Raw genomic sequence first — 17,992 nt, 5'->3', positions numbered from 1 at the left:
AGCACACGCTTTTTGCTTTCATGTTTATATGTGAACACTACAGATGCCCTCAAAGCCCTCAAACGCAGTACAACAGTTATCCTATTCTTTTTTTCTTGGATGATTCCACAGCACATGCTTTTTTGCCATTGATTCTTATGCATGGTAGCAATTTCCTCTTTTTCCTTCTTTATTTCTCATCTCAGGATCTTATTTTTGAAGGTATTTCTGTTCTAGCTCTGGTTTGTATTAATAGAACTACTGGCTTAAAGGAATATATCAGAATTTAGGTATCTATATACTTCATCCATATAGCTACAGATTAAAAACTTAGAATAACGAGCTCGGACTCTGGGAGTCTAAAGAATGGGAATACTGGAGAGTACACCGAACTGCCACTCAGCCAACATGATACAGAGGCGCTGCTGCTCACCACCTTGGCTGGGGCTTAGGCTCAACCCCTGCAGCACGTGTACCACGCTGATTTAGAACCTCACTAGCTGAGACCTCTGCAATGCTTATCCCCTGAACTGAAAACCAGGTTAACAACTGGAAAGAGAGAACTGAAGACAACTTCATGAGCACACAAACCCTCGGTTTATCTTCATAAATCCAAGAGGGGTTTGGGGGGTCATTATGGTTAACATTACATAACTTAATATAGATAATAAATGGTCTTGATCCTGGTCATTACTCAAGAGTAATTAGCCAGCTCTTTGGCAGTGTAATTTACAAGATATCTACTGATTACTATGATAATCACCCGAGTTATCAAAGCATTCACAGCCAGAATAAATGCATTACAATGAAGAAGAATTTTGGCTTGCTAGCAATAACTCTCTATGCTGGATCTACTTCATTAGTCTTGAAAACAGAACATCAGAAAATTTTTCTTCGTATTAGTAAAGTAAAAAAACCTAATTCCTACAAAAGTTTACAGAAGAATAAAAGATTCACCATACATGCTACTGAAAACAGCTCTTAACTTGGTCATTTTGTATTAACAACATTTTTACATTGTCTCCTCCACCAAATTGTATCAACCTCTTTTTTTTTTTTTTATTAAAAAGAACAACAACAATAAACCAAACCCCAAATACTCACAATAAGAAAGATACAAGAGATGCTAAACTGATAGCCCTGGAGATTACAATGCACTATGCACACACTATGAGAATTCTCTACAGATACATCCCAATGCTGTGCCTCAAATTTCAAAATACTATCATCTGCTCAAAAGACTAAGTACTGGCAGCTTTCATGTGACTTTCATTAACACCGCTTCCAACAAGTATGTCAGCAGCAGCTCTGCCTCCTGATATTTTGCCCATCAGGCCAAATGAAAGCATAAGAACCCCTTGCACAATAATTTGCAGAGATGACTTCACTCACACTCTAAACAAACTCAGGCTGTAGCGTACAAGCAAAGATATGACTGCTCAGGTTCAGCAAATGATATCTGAACTGGAGCTGACTGCATCCTGTCGGCTTGAAGCAGTCAACGTGAATTCAATCTGTATCACACTCTTCTGATTTTCCCTGAAAGCTCAGGTCCCCACACTGCTACCAAATCATTTAGAACGAGCAGGTGATCTGTGGGAAGCCTTGCTTACAAACCATGCTCCTAAACCAACCTCTTCCTTCTCAACAAGGGTAAGTTTACTCGCCTGGCCTCCTAAGAAAGTAAAGCCGAAGTGACAGTGCTCTGTGTGCTTATGTACATGTGAGTGCATGCCTTCCCCCCCTCTTTATCCCAGAGGTTCAGCTGAATCTACTGGAGGCCTCAGAAGATACGAAGTTCTACAGGCTTTGTGAAAACAGGTTGCTGGGGAAGAAAAGAAAAAAAAAAGAAAAAAAAGATTTCCCCACTGAGGGAAAAGCTGCACCACCAGCTGGGGCCTTAAAAGGCAGCAAAGAATCCACTTGAGAAAAGGGCACACGCTCTGACTACCTCTGTGCTTCACCAGCAGCTAAGGCAGCCACTCTGCAAACATGGATGTTTTTTCACACAGATTCTTTGGCACATAATCAGGCTACGCCACTCCATGATGTAGTACATTTCAGCTAAAACCCAGCCAACTATGAAACAAATTGGAGGGGGTGGGGACAGCGCAGAGGGGAGGATCAGGCTTAGTCAGGCATCCTTGCAACTATTCCTGTTCTAACAAGCAATGCAGTCAGTTGGTCATAGCATGAGACACCAGCTTACCTACAACTGGCACGCTTACCCCTGCAAGATGCGTTGTTCTCCTACATCCAACAGCATCAGTAGAGGCATAAAGTTTTGCTCTTTCTCCTGGATTCCTACAGTTCATGGTCTTGTAGGACAGAGGACTGAGGGGGCTGCAAGATGCTGAACGGGGACAAATGGGGATAACTACGGTGTTGGTTGGTTTTGTTATTTATTAATTTTAATTATAGAGCAGCATTGGAGAATTGACAGAGGAAAGCCAGCAGGAACAGAAACAACCGAGAAAGACAGAAAAGAAAGAAGGTATTAATACACAGAGGAATGACTAATTCTCAAGTCAGAACCATCATTTGATACACTAGCTTGGCCACACATACACTAATGATACAATTTCAATAGGCACTCGTACTTTTCCATTTGTAAACTAATAATTCCTCTTAAATTAAGAAGTATGCCACATAACTGGGTAGTAGAATGTAACAATGTGTCTCAAGTTTTTTATACAACTGGTGGTTCTGTAAAAGCAGTGGACATAATGACTCGTCTGACTGAGTAGCTTAGTATATACATTGACATGAATTTCAAATTACATTTGGAATAGAAAACAAGCAAACTAAAACCAGAATGCCAATTAATTGGTCTTGGAAATGGAGGAAAGCAAAGGGAGACATACACACAAAGACCAAAACATTAACAACACAAAACAGTTTCTTCTAGGAAATCAATTAAATTCTTATCTAAAATTTTTAGCAAGTGATGTGTTTTTAAAAATTCCTCTTTTAGGAATATTTGAAGCCCAGCCATGTAAGAACTTACAGTATTTCTTGATAATGCTAGAGTAACAGCGGACTTAAATACATTCTTGACAGCAAACTATTTACACATTACAAAACGCAGGCTAAAAACAACAAATCAAGTTGGAAATTAATATTTGAATGTGTAACCAGGACAGCAGTTTTTCTCGGTTTGCACAAGGACAAAGACTGTTACCAGAAGATGTCCTGCCAATAGCAGGTTGTCAGGTGTACAGTGTCCTCATTACATATTCAAAGACAATTGTAACACTGCGAAACCTATCATGGGGAACTTTTCGCAGTAAAGCATTCTTGGGCTTTCTCCTGATTTAACTGAAGAAGACTGAGGAAAGCGATGTTATTACTGGACAGTTTTGTTTATCTGCTCCTTTTTGTCTTTCCTGGAAATTTAATACAGTCTTAGCATAATTATTTTTCAGCATGTTACTTGAAGGAAAATTAGAGCTTCTATATGGTATCTTCCCTATCCCCTCCCCCACCCCCTCTTTTTTTTTTTTTTTTAAAGGAAAAGAGAATGACATCCTCAGTTTCCTTGGTAAAAAACCCCAGCATCTCTTGCCTGTAGATCTCTCTCTGAGCACACTTGAAAGAACACAGTTTTACATACAGTTAATTCTTCCAGTCTTACAACAGCACAGCTGCTATTACAGGAAGAGCTCATAGACTTAACAGTACTAACACTGCAAATTCTCCTGCACTGAGAGATTAACATCATGAATAGAGCGCTTCATGTAAGCGTCACAGCAAGGGCACTCACGCTTGCCTTTATCATTTACAGAGATTTATGTTTTACAACATATTAGACTGACTTAATAAGAAAATACTGATCAACAGAAAACAGGGGGGTTTGTCTGTGGGTGGTTTTGGGGTTTTTTTGTTGTTGAGTATATCTAAATCAGATAGGAGGCAGTGGTACAATGTATGTTTTAAACAGCTTACAATTTACGTCATTCCCACCCTCTTTGAATCAATTCTCTTGCTGCACACCGATTACCTGAAGTTACCACCAAGGATGACATTGTAAGTATTAAAAGACAAGCAGCTCCTTTTCATTTGTGATGTTACTAAACAATGCTTTAGGAAGCACTTCCAGTGAATCCTGTGCCAACAGGATTACGTCTATTCAGAGCAGCTTTTGGAGAGTTATTTAAAAAACACGTTTTGGAGGGTTATTTAAAAAATATCCAGACATACTCTTATGCTAGATGTCCCTAATAGCTCACTTAAAATTTAAGGGCATGAATCCATATTTAATTTGATTTTGATTTTTTTTGCATTGTGATTTATCTTCACAGGGAAAGGGCAGGGTAATTTTCTAGGGAATAATGACAGGCTGGGATGAGCCGAGTGCTCAGAGCACAGCTGTGAGCCATTATCACCACCTGATCATTAATCTCCAGGAAGGGTCCTGCATGAAGGGGCTGCAGTTATTGCTCCTAGAGAATAATACCTGGAAAACAATGAGCAGATGGGTTATTCTTCTGGGTGGTACAGTTCCATTTAGCATAGGGAGGGCATTTCAGGGGAATTACCTCAGACTGACGACTGACAAAACCAGTCATTCCTGATATTTGCAATCTTTCTCAGTATTCCACTCAGTTTAGAGCTTATTGTGCAGCATGAACAGCAGCAGTCACAAAAAAAGTCTTCACGCTTGCTCCAGTAAAGTAACCACTTAGAAAATTAAGTCACTGCTTTCTTAACTATTCCCTAATCAAGAGCTGAACTTCTAGTGTTCTGCTTGGTAGATGATCTTAAGTATTCATTTTACAAGCTGCTGGTGAAAAGTGAAAAGGAATTTTGTACTTGTTAATTCTACTGTTTGCAGAATATCGCCCACATTTTTGCTCCTACAGCACTACCCTTGTGGAAATGCACTGCAGTCTAATTAGTTATAAGAGTTCTTAGGTGAAAGCTTCTTTAAAAGTAATCTTAGCAGATCTCTATTCCTTCTTACCTTCTATGTCCTTTAATTAGAATAAAAATCCTGTCCATATCAAACAGGAAAGACCTGCCTACACTTAAACATTCAGCATGTGCAGCAACATCCTATTGTTATGGTAAAGTCCCCAGTGCATGATCATAAAACATGAAAAAAGAAGAGGCAGCTGTCACCTGCCTAAAACACACGATAAGCAAGCATGGCCTGGTTGTCACTGGAATACCATTCTGTCTGGGCTTTAAGTTACCACCTAGCAATATTTTCACGTTTCTGTATGTTAATTTTCCCCTCAGTAGTACATCAGAGCGCTATTCTGGGGTTGGCAGAAAACTTCACAATTATTGTAACCTCACTAAACCCTCACATTTAACTTCATGCGCTATTAAATCCACTGCAACCAGGGCCTATCTTTCTGCAAGTCTAACGTGTTCCATGTGGAAAGTGCCCAGGTATAGAGTGAAACTATTTTTTGCAGCAAGCAGCTCACAGCCTTAGCAGTGGGCGTGCTGAACCAGCTCTTTACAGAATTGTGGGCATTTCCTTAAACAGCCACGGACAGCGTAACATTGTTGCCCTGTGTGTGTTGTATTCATTTATTGCATTAATGACAAGGCAAAAGAAATTAAGAAAGAGGTGGTGGGAGAAAGAGGCATAGCAAACAAGTGTACAAACAAGCTTTCATGCTGTCATGCAGTGTTAATCATGGACATTCAAGCTCATTCTGGGATGCTACCATACACTCAATTAGATCAATAATTTTACAACATCCCACAGGGAATCTGGAAAAACAAGCAGCTGAGACATGAGGCCTCTGTTCTTAGAGGTTTACCTGCATCTCCAGACAACGCAGCTGTGCTTTTACTTCGGGCCAGAAATGAGTGAGTGGGCGTCAGAAGCCTGCTAACGATGCTGCTCTCCCATGGACTGAGCTGTAGACGGCGAGCTGAATGTGCACCATACAAGCAAGATGTTAGATCAAACACTTCACAAATAACTACACGTTGCAGAAGTATTGTTATCTCCTCGTTACTACATACCATGAAAATCTTGACACTGTCCTTCAGAAATCAAAAGCATGCAATCAGTGTTTTGTATTTATTCTTACTCCATTTTAGTTGAGGAATTCCTATAGGAACACATGTATCCGAACATTCAATTTGTGTTACTGTCTGCGGCATGATGGCAAATTGTTATCAAATTAATACTGATATTTTGCACACATGCCACATTCCCTGTTAGGGATGATAGGATAACTTCTGTACTAGGAGAGCAGTTGCCACTCCTAAATACAGACTTTATCAGAGATGCTTGTGTCCCAAGCTCTTTCTACACATAAGGTACGTGTCTTCTAGCTATAAAAAAAAGCTACTTACTAAATTACTAAAACACTTTAGAGTCTGACAGCCTAGCTAGAAAAAACAGAGGTTGCTTACTACCATACAGAGAACCGCATCAAAGAAAGGTTTTGTCAAAGCATTGCAAAAGGCTACAATGTGCCTCAACTGCAGATACCAAGCTCAGCAGCTAGTTGTCTCAGTAATACATGAAGCCACAGAATATAGTAAGTACATCTGATCATTAACCCTCTGTCAAAAAAATCCTGCTAATGATAATTTTCAATTTAGACCAGTAACAAGAGCCAACTTTTTGCACTGTTAGTCTGTTTTGAAAACACACTGCACATTGACCTGGCTGCCATCACTCCCTTGCCTTGCTTTCCCGCATACTGCCTAATGCAAACTTAGCTTGTCAAAATACTACTTTTGCCTTGTAAAACTTCTTTTTAAAAAATACTATTTAAGCATTGATCATGGTGAAATGGTAATCAAGAGCCCCAGAAGTAATTTCTTATATTAAACCAGATGTTTCTTTGATACTCTGATGCAACAAACTGTATTATAGTGAACATCACGAAACAAGCCATTCAACTAGTTCCCACAGTAGTTTGTTATAATAAGCTTAGACCATAGCAATAATCTTGATGTTGCAAGTGAAATCAGGTCTTCTTACGTCTGAGCATTCATTGGCCTTAGTTCGGTGTTTATGGCAACAAAACTGCAGCTTGAATTTATGAGGCACAGTCTCTAAAACAGTCATTGAAGTGACTAGCTGTAATAAACTTGAGATTAATTTGCATTTTTAAAGGTAGAGATCCATCACTTTTAATAGCCATGAACTCTGAATCTGTCTTTAATCTACTCCATGCTGAGCCCCACAAAAAGAGGGGCCAATCTCAATCTCATCCTCTGAAAATGTAATTGCCTAATCCGCCCTTAGTGCTGTTTTTCACTTCTCAAATTGCTCCCCTAAATTCTGCTAACTCAATAAGGGGCATTGCTATAGAAATATAGGACACTCAAACACAGCAGGCTCTCTAGATAAGTGTCTTTTCACAATGTACTACTGCCAGAGCTCTTTGTGATTAATGGTTCCATTTTGCATTGGTACGGATTATACAGAGACACAAAATACCCTATAGAGACCTCCATTACAGCACACGTTATCATTAAGCTTGTAATTTAACAATGAAGAAAAATCACAGAACTACCATTAAACTGGATGCAATAATAGCAAAGCCTTTGCTTCCTTTCTTCTCCAGGCACCACGCTCAGTATGATGACTGTTTAAAGCTACTGTTGCAAGAGAGCAGATTCTTCTTTGTGGTCTCAGGCTCTACTAGGCGAAGCTCAAAGGCATGAGTATGGATAAGTCTGGAGAAACTCTTCTACCATAGTTTAACACAAAGATTTCACAACTTCAGAAAGCAAGCCCTGAAATTTTAGGCCAATAAATCAGTAATATGCATAGTATCAATTTCTTGGAGTTCATCTGCACAGCTGCAAACAGCTGATAAGTAATATCACAACACAATATGGCCCTGTGTGCCAGCCACAGACCCATTAGGCCCCAGAGATGAAGCAGTCTCAAGAGGACACAGCTAAGAGACTGATGACTTCAAACACTAAATTACCATGTCTCACCTATCCCACGTCGTTTGCCCTATGAGTATGGTTCAATTCTCTTTGCCCCTAACACAGGGGAGCTTATATCCACATCACCTACAGGAAGCAATCATGTGCCCACGGCATCCAACTAACAGCACCGAGGCAGTGTTCGGGAGCGAGCTACCTGACTGATAGGCACCAAAAAAACTTTCTTCTCCATATAAGCAACAGACATGATTCAGAGGTGCCAAAATAGTTTTAGCCAGGCGCTTTGAGTGAAGTTTTCCTAAATCTCTAAAACAAGTTTAGATCACGGTTCTTTTAAATACACCTTGGCTTTGTGGATCAAGGTCATCACATACTGAGTTTTCCAGAAGCACAGCTCCCCGAAAGCATCACATTTGACACTTTCAATCCATATGCCAACAGTCATTAGCATCACCATTAACCTAGAACAGCCAAATAAACTTTTGCCCACTGAGTTACAAGTACAAGAGTATTAACATCTAAATGAGTTGAACAACTTAACTTTGGGATCCAATTCACACTGAAGCAAACTGAATATGAAACAGAGAGCATCACAAAATAGTAAGACTGACTTTAAAACAATGAGTCCTAGGTTTTTTCCCCTGCTCTTTTCAACACCTTAGGGTGGTGTTTTCAAGATTTAGTCCTTCAAACCATCTGACAGAAAAGGGGAAGTTATATTTTTGATCTCATGCTGTGTTAGACTATCACTCTTAGGGTTGTTTGCACCTTGTTTCCACACAGGAAGCATGTTCGTGATAGTAAGTGCAAGTACCCCCACTCTCAGCTACAAGCAGGTTGGTTTAAACAGATGAAAGGAGATCTTTATAGCCTAACTTGCAACTGAAAAACACACAAAGTCCCAGGGAGCTGGCAACAGTGAATTTATTAGTCATCTGTATTTGTCTTCAGGATACACAAACTGAACACTGGTAAATTGTCTTAGCAGTAGCAGAATAAATTGCAAGTAAGCAAACAGCAGCATCTGATTAGTTCTAGGAACAGATGGGAGGCAGGGATTTAACAGGTCTCCTGATGGGCACCATGAAGCAGACTCTCAATGATAACAGTGGTATTTGCTCATAACAGAGCTGCAAACATGCTGAGGAGTAGATGGGGAAAAAATACTCTTGTTTAGAACCTCTTTCTATAGGAAACAATACTGGAGCCCCTGAATTTCTTCTATAAAGGTGGCAGACAAAGGTGATGCAGTGATTGAGACCATCACCTCTTTGAAAGAAAAAGCACTGCAGAGAAGAGGAGGAACAAAACTATGGTGCAAGTTTTGCTCTTCAAAGCTAAGAAAGTGTGTAACTCATATCTCATTTAAAGTTTTATCCACTTGCTAAGCTTTCCTTAAAGAGCATAATTACCAAAATTTAATGGTCAGCAGAAGCTTTCTCCACTTGAATATGTTCATGTTACAGTGGTACGGGTCTGAGTAGTTGAAACTAACATAAAAGCATAATGAGAAGCCTGTTCTAGCTGCCCAATTATAAAATTGGGGTGGAGAGCTATATAGCAATACTACACTTCAGAAGGAATTAACCAGTCTTTTAGGCAATCAGTTAATGAAAACTTTTGTCTTTTGCTGGGGAAGAAGGAAAAAAAAAAAAAGTCCTTCAAATGGCAAAAAGGTGCTACTTAACAGAAGACGTGTTCTTGATGACAGCTATAAGCCACTTAGGGTAAGCTTATCATCCTCATCTCCAGCTTGCTGTTCTGCAGGTAGGAGTATGCATTACAGACCAAGTGTGATTGGGTGCCCTCTGGAAGGTGAAATGGAGAGCAGTTAGAGCCTTCCTTTAGGCATTTGCCTCCAGGCTACTGGAGAGACAGAGTGGCACTTCTCAGTACATGCTCAACTAGATTTAGGTATATGACTTTGCACAAGTCTTCGAGTAGAAGACATAAGAGACTTCTGAGGAGTTCTGTACTGTTTTAACGAACATGTCAAGAAAGAATGCCTCAACATTTAAAGTGTTTTATGTATGACCATCGCTTTCATATTCCTTCCCTTTCCCCACCACCACACAGCCTAATATTCAGTCTAACTTCTCCTGATTTTGAATTGGGTGGCAGAAACTATCACATAATGAGTTATAGTCCATAAGGGACTATCCTTCACACTTAACGCCTGCTGCCATTTCTCCCCACTGCCTCTGCAAAGCATCCCCTGGCAAAGAACAGCAACCATCTGAAAAAAATATATATACACCTCTAAAGCTGATAAAATTAAAACTGACTGGATTTCAACATTTAGAGCAAAAAATTATTGTAGTTTTGGAATAAGTTGTTTCCTAACATAATGCTGTATTTTTCACAAGCTACCAGACTCTACAACTAGGTTAGCCCGCTAGGATTAACGTGGCTCATCAAATCAACCAGATACACACGTACAAGCATGCACATAAAACTTGGCACTTAGTTAAGACACACAAATAATGACATCTACCAATCAGTTTTGCAACACAACCAAAATTCCATTCTAAAAATTTTTTTTGTAAACATACGTTTGTCCGGATTGAAATCAGACAGAACTTCTCATTCTCAGTAGAGGACAAAAAAATCCCTCCCAAGTACTTTTCTGTAAAGCTCTTTGCACAAGTCATACAAGAGACATTCTTTTATAAAACTCCTTTAAGCTCAATGCTTCAATCTCTTAAATCCTCAGAACAGAGGCAGCAATTCAGCTACATTAATTTTTAAAAGCTTGGTTGTTTATCATTTGCACGGAGTTGTAAACATCAAAAACATACACTGAAATAAAAGAAACTTTGAAAAACAACTGGACACAAGAAGTCAATAAACAGACCATGTGAAAACCACCCACACCTCTTCGATAAAAATAATCAGAAATGGTAATAAAATAACTACTTGAAAGCTTCATGCAACATGTTCTTAGATATTCAAGAACTACTACCAAAGAAGAAAGGAAAACAAAATAATGACAAAATGGCCTAATGCAAATAAAAGGTCACACATGATCACATGCACTATGGAGCAATGTATTCTCTCAATAGTTGTACCTCATTTACTAAAAACCTGACAGAAGCACTGCTTTTATCATTTGCTAAAGTAAAATTGTTTAGGTAAGTTCTCTTGTTTTAAAAACAAGAAATAAGTATTTCTTCTCACAGGAAAAAATGTTCAACCATTTACTTTTCACATTTGAAGTCTTTTCACTCCCTTTTGACAAAGTACAGAAAATGACTTCAGAAGCTTGTTTTATGTGCAAAGTAATACATCAATATAGAACATTCTTTCTTGCCATTCCTTTTTTTTTTTTTTTTTCTTTGAAACTGTACCTCTGTCTGGAGAATTTAGTAATGTTGCAGATGAGGAGGAGAGCCGCTTGTTAATGACTGGATCAACATGTTTCGAAAGGTTCATTGTTGAAACAGACCGCCTGTCTGGATCTAAAACAAATGGAGATAATGCTAATTGACAGCCCACATGCAGTAGTGCAAGTTCCTAGCTCACTAGTGGGAGGAGGAAAACATGACCAGGTCACTCCTGCTCTACCACGAGAACTTTCAAAACAGAATGGACTTCTCAGCAGACGTTGTACAGGTGACTCAAAGACTGGGCACAAACCCGTTTGAGTTTCAAATATCTAAAATATTCTGTTCATTGATTATCATTCAATCAGGTTGCAATCAAAAGACTTAATGGAGGATCTGAAGTGGATACTGGTAGACAAGTTGGTATTTCCTCATTCCTTTCAATATTCTCAGAAAAACCTTGCTCATGACTTAAAATAGAAAGCTTCAGGGAAGGATCAATATGCTTAGAAATGTGAGGTTATTCATAAAAAAGTCTTCAATAAAAGGTGACATTTGACAGGGCACTGTTACTAAGCAGAAGGTCAGTATCATGACAATACAATGCTGACAGATTAAGGGAAGACTAGTGCACAAGGGAAGCAAGGGTAAGCACAAAAAGAATTAAAAGATTCAGTAAAAAAATCCCATAGTTATGTATAAGTACTAAACTTCCCACCACGGAGTCATTTTCTACCTGCTGTGAATGAAGTTGTAAGTTAGTCAATCTAAAAGAGCACGCAGCTTAGCAGATAAAGAAAATGAATCTCTGTGGAAGGCTAGAGACTACTTGTAATGCACATGCTTGGTACATAATCCTAAAGGGGTTTATTTTGCTTTTAAGTTCTGTACATTTTAGAGCAGCATTACACCATCTGCCTGCGCAACTGCTGGAGAGTCAGCATCTGCACCCTTACTGAGGGGGTGATGGTTATTTCAAGAATACAGACTGCATGCACTCTGTGCATGGGCGTGTGTCACATGAAGGTTGCTAGCAATGGCAGAAGAGGAGGAACGAGCTGAACAGGACAGCTATGTTTCCTGTTCTCTCAAAAAAAATTTCTTATATCAAATTACAGCTGAGAAAACGTGTACTACATCAGTAGAGCAAAAAAAAGTTTCTGCATCTGGCACACAGGATGTACTATGTAAAACGGGTTTCTGAAGATGACAAATGACAATATGAAAAAAGAACTCTTGTATTTGGCATGCAGACTTTTCTCTTGTGTCTATGAACATTATTTAAATGAATGAAATTCAGCATGAGGATTTGTGTGTAAGCGTTGGCAATATGAATCCTATAAATGTAGAATAGGCCGAAAGCAATCCATTGCCTAGAAGATTTGTTCTAAAAAAAGAATTAAAATATCCATGAGCAACACATCAGACAATGCAGCTGGTTACATGTCTGTGTTCATGTGCAAAATAAATGTAAATCCTGCATATCTGTAGTATGCCGAAAGGGCTTTAGAGAAGACCAAAATATTCAAACTGGGTCTCCTTGAATTCTAGTAGACAGAGCATTAATGCTTCAATTTCAGTGAGTTGTGCCAAGTCTTTAGAGTCAGCCAGTAGAAACTCTCCATAGTAAAAATAAATAATAATGAAAAAAATCTGGTACTAACAACAGTTCTAATCTATCAGCATGATGTTAAGCATGCATTGCAACTACATGAGGGTGGTTTAGTTACTGATGATCTCATTTCCTGAGAACTAGCTATGGGTAAAGGAATCAACAAACCACAGCAATTATGTACCAGGTTTTCTAGCACCACCCAGAGATCTGAAGTGGTGCTCCAGGCCTGCTAAATCGAGAAAGGTGAATGATGATTCAAAAAAATAACCTAGGGACAGAATGCAAGACAATGATTTTTCACAATAAATAAAATAAAAATCAAATAAGTTAAACAGAGTTAAGCAAAAAAGTAACCTTTTATAAAAAAATAACTGTTTATTGAACTTGTATGACAGATTTCAGAGCATGCTTTTCCTCCTTGATGAAAGGTTGGACACATTAAAATGTATACAGTAGAGTAAGAAGAGAAGAATTCTAAGTACCACTTTCTGGTGAAAGAAGTAAAGGACAAGTTCTCTTTTTTTGGTTTTGAGTCATATTTAACAGGGCATATACACATTAATGATTGGCAGATTAAGTTAGAGAAGGTAATTGGGGAAAAAAGCATGTAGCTAAAATTCACTTAAACTTAATTTGCCCATCTAAGTTTTTCTAGGGGGAAAAAAGGGATTTCTATCTCCCAAAATACCTGTACAAGGTACAGATAGCTTATTACAAAGAATGATTTTTCTTGTGTTTGTTTTAATCTCAGTATTTGGTCATTTCCACCAGACCTATCTTTTGAGCCAAGATATTTTGCATTTGCACACAGTAGCTCATATCACAACATTGACACAGCACAAGCACACCCACACATACACACACAAACAACAGCAAAGCAGCAGAAGCGAGAAGCTGTAGCAAGATAGTTACAGAATTAGTCAACTCCTGAAACAAGTTTTAACTTTTGTTCAGAGCTCTCCTTATCTTTTTGCTACAGAAGAATGTCAGAAACGTGCCATTGCTAGCAATAGTAAGATCAAGAGCAAAGAATTTAAACCAGCATATAAACCAGCATACACCGAACCATCCTTCCTTTTAACAGAAGCAAAGTAAATTCCAGTTAGCTGGCAGGGCAGGGAAACTGGCTAGCAAACCAAGCCTCCCTCTTTACCTGTGTTATTAATGCGGTTATGTAGTGCTCCTCCCCAGGACCACCTGTTTTGCTTTTGTTTTGGCTTCTGGCTTCTTTCAATTGTGCGACGTACAACAGCTTCATGTCGTTCCTTAAGTACAACAGGATAATACATTTGGATACTATTGGGTTTTTAACTTAATCTTCTCACCAAACCCTGCTACCCTCCACACGGACAAAACCTAGCAGGCATCTTGGAGTTGTGTTCAAGCTTACATGCTGCCTATTAAGACACACAGACAGATGAACCATCCTAAAATAATCTAAATGTTCTAAATCTAGAACAGGATTAAGCAGTAATTAAGCCATAAATAAGTTAAACTATTAACTGTAATTTTGAAAAGGTAAGATCTGTTTGAAACCTGCAGAATTGCAGAGAAAAAAAACAATTTCCCCAGCCACTATGCCCTAGGGCTTCTTCCCACCTTGTATCTCCCACCTACTAAATACTAGAACAGCGGGAGAAAGAGGAAACAAAAAAAAAAAAAAAAAAAAAAAAAATCAAGGATGAGCTGACTTTCATAGGATCACACTGCAAGTCAAACCAGCCAAGAGCATATTTCATCACACACTCACTTCCTTAAAGATTTTGTTAGGGCAACTAATATTTATCTACCCTCATACTAAATGGCTAAGAATTAACAGATAACCATCCAAACCCAACCCAATTTGTATTTTTCTGCATGAGTTTGTACAGTGCCATACACTGTAATGCAGACATGCTCAACTTCACCGCATTTGATTCATAAAAGGCATTTTAAGAAGCAGCATCTGTGCAAATAGGGATTAAAATCCTCTTTTGCATGCACTCTCATACTTGACCATGGCTCATGTTGCATTCTTTCCATCAACTCTTAAAGAAAAAGTTTGGTAGTACCTATCTTATGGCAAAAACAAGCTGAAAAGTGTTTTTATGACATTTATTCTTACCTTATCTTCTTCTATTCTCTGCCTTCTCTTCTCCTCTACGGCAGCTCGCCTTCTCTCTTCCTTTAATCTCTGCTCTTCTAGCTTCTTTCTGCGTTCCTCTAGGTGTTTTTCATAATGTTGCCGGGCTCTCTCTTCTCTTTCTAACCAGATGGATTCTCTTGCAGCTGTGAGAAAAATCAGAAATAAAATTATTAACTCATGTGATTATCATACGTGATGAAGTTTTTAATACAATTTGAATAACCAAGCTAAATGGAAAAAACTTTTGATCTCATTTTCTTAAGATGACATACATACTATCCTAATCTCTCCTCATGTATTAAAACATCATGTACCCTGGTCACACATTCATTTCATTTCATCTCAATTTGCTTACTATGAATTACCACCAGAAATAGTTAAATTATTTGAGCATATAGTTTCTACATGAAAGACAGGATTTTTTTGTTAGTTTGAAATACCTAAATACTTAAGTCAGATATATGTGAACACAATTCCGTTGCACAAACCATAATAATTCTCTGTAATATTTCGCTGTAAAAAGAAAGTTAAAACAATCACCACGATATACCTTCACTGATCAATTCAGATCTCTTATGATAGAAGTGGCTGGGATGACAATTCTAGCACCTGGACTGTTAGCCATACCAACAGCTGACCAGAAGGAAACAAGCCACCCACCAAAGAAGTCAATCTAAAGGTGAAGTTAAATCTGTCACATAAGCCCACTGCTGCAGAGCTCTGAACAACATGTTTCAGAAGTGCTAATCAAGACAAATTTTGCTCCCCATCAGGGTCAGAATTTTCACAAAGGTACTATCTAGAGCACAGGCTTAAACTGTAGTCGACATGAAACCATTTACATATGATACCCTGGACCTCTCCCCATTGCTTTCTTGAAAGCTTCAGGTCCCAGAAGTTTGTGTTCTAAAAAACCTGTTACTTGCTTTTTGTAAGTCCCAGACCTCTGGATCTTCAAGAGCAGACAGGTGGGAGTGCAGGAAGAAATGCACATGAAGGTCATGAGGCAACCACCACCAAGAACCACATCAGAAAACCATACACAGAAGGAGCTCACTGATAACACAGCAGCAACAGGGAACCAGGACAGCAAAGCGTTTCAATTTCTAAGGCCAGCAATCTAAGGAAGTTCTCTACCTGAGTCTGAGACAGTATTTTTTAAATTCAATCAAGGGGGTTGGGGGAAGAAAAAAAGAAAGCGTATTACTATAATCACATACTCTAGAACAGCAAGTCCAGCCTTCTTGGAGATTGTTTGTTCTTTCTGTCATTAATGTAAATGGTTAGACCTTCTTGGGGCATTATTTGTGGTTATTTCCACAGGCTTCAGCCTGTCACATTGTTTAGAAAAAGTAATGAAAACAGTGTATTTGAACTTTTCAAGACTAAATTTGGGAAGAGAAAGGCTGAAAACATTTTTGATTTGGTACGTAAGAGTTAACTTTCACATACACTCTTCACTGCTGGGGAGACAGTAAGAATGCTAAACTTCTGGATAGAACACTAATCTTCAGCTTTCCGCTCCTCAGAGAAGGGATGATAAAAATCATACTTTTTGATAAGGAAAGACAGCTCAATAGTAGAAACACACATTAGTGATGGGTTGCCAAGGCAAATGGAAGCGTTAGGCTGAAATAAATTGTAACAGAAGAAAAAGATCCAATTTCAAACAAGTATAAAAACTATGTCTTTCCATCACCTTTAAGCTACAGGTAAAAGGCAGCAGAAAACATACACCCATCTATTAACATAAAGAAGCTACTGATTTTATGCTCAGACCAAGTATTTTAACTAGTACATAAAAGCATGATTTAGGATACATCTGTTTTCTGGTGAAAAGTGTAATATCTGTTTTCATGAATTTAACTTTTTCCACAGATAGGGAAATAACTTTTCCTGCTTTAAAAAATTAATTTTAAGTATTAATTCCTACATTTTCTCTTATTAGAGAATGAAAGGAGAATATCTCCTTTGTTTTCACTGCTTTCTGTACGCACCACTGACATTCTTGCATGAACTTAAGGGCTCAGTTTTTGCCATCTACAAGGTAGCTATATACAGTGACGTAAGATAGCGTCCCTTAGATATATGATGATATCTTCAGGAAAAATAAAAAGTTTAAAATAACATCTTTTTATTTCATTCCCATGTCCCTATCTATGAATTTGCAGAAACTTTTTTTTCCTGCTACCCCAGACAGAAATTAACAAGTTGTAGGCTAGGATAAAAACTGAAGTTTACTCAATGATTAAAAAAGCCTACTCTAGGGTAAAAATTATGGATATTAAGCCCTATTCTGAATGCATAGGTGTGCTTCTAGAAGCACAGCAAGCCATGTTTCAGAGAGACACATGAAATGCCTTGCTGATAGATGGAATCAGCAGATGAGCCTACAGGAGACAGAAGATACCTCTTTAAAGGTCCAATCAAGCTTGGAAGAGAGTGGATTTGCAGGTTGTGGAAGGGGAAAATACCACCTTTATGACGGCCCCTCCAGAAGCTGTGCTAAGAGCTGTGCCTGGTGCTGACCAAATGCTGGACTCCAGCACTGGTGCAGTCAAAATAAAAGGGGTTTTTTGGGGCTGAGCCTTAACAACTGCAGGATACGTCTTCACCTCATAACACCACACATTGTCTGACAACATGCAAGAATCGTTCAAAGGAAGCTTGGTCATCGTTCCAATAGTACCTGTATGCTGAAAGCTTAAATGTCATCAAAACATTTACATTAAAGCTAGAAAATACAGAGAAAAGTCACAACCTGATCTTTGTTCTATCTCACTACTTAGTACAATCTATAAATTTGAACACAGTTGTGTGATACAGGGACACAAAATTAGAGCATAAAAACAAGATACCTTCTGCTTGTTTGCAAACTAGTAATGCTGGATTAGATTACAAAGCAACATAATTAAGGCTGTATTTCTGGCACCTCTGAAGTGAATAACAGAACAAAAGAAAACAAGGTCAATCAAGAAAGAAACATTCCAATATTAACAGACATGTAAGATTGAAACCAATCCATTTTACACAAGAATTAACTAGCTGAATGTGGGAGATGTTAACTGC

The 17,992-nt window shown here is 38.5% G+C and overlaps 1 protein-coding gene across 1 annotated transcript in view; it reads right to left on the bottom strand.

Moving 5' to 3' along the window:
• MAP7 (microtubule associated protein 7) overlaps nucleotides 1–17,992 on the bottom strand; it is a 106,150-nt gene that overhangs the window by 19,183 nt on the left and 68,975 nt on the right. Inside the window, exons 5-9 of the mRNA XM_035899878.1 lie at nucleotides 14,903–15,066; nucleotides 13,952–14,063; nucleotides 11,208–11,318; nucleotides 5,757–5,870; nucleotides 2,208–2,356 (exon numbers count right to left, since the gene is read on the bottom strand). Of these exons, the coding sequence (XP_035755771.1) occupies nucleotides 2,208–2,356; nucleotides 5,757–5,870; nucleotides 11,208–11,318; nucleotides 13,952–14,063; nucleotides 14,903–15,066 (650 nt within the window). The remainder of the gene's footprint in view (nucleotides 1–2,207; nucleotides 2,357–5,756; nucleotides 5,871–11,207; nucleotides 11,319–13,951; nucleotides 14,064–14,902; nucleotides 15,067–17,992) is intronic.

This window comes from Egretta garzetta, unplaced genomic scaffold (genome assembly GCF_000687185.1).
Source record: "Egretta garzetta isolate BGI_Z169 unplaced genomic scaffold, ASM68718v1 scaffold397, whole genome shotgun sequence".
In the NCBI taxonomy this organism is placed as follows: Eukaryota; Metazoa; Chordata; class Aves; order Pelecaniformes; family Ardeidae; genus Egretta; species Egretta garzetta.
The sequence above is the reverse complement of the archived record's forward strand: the minus strand, read 5'-3'. Positions and strand labels throughout refer to the sequence as shown.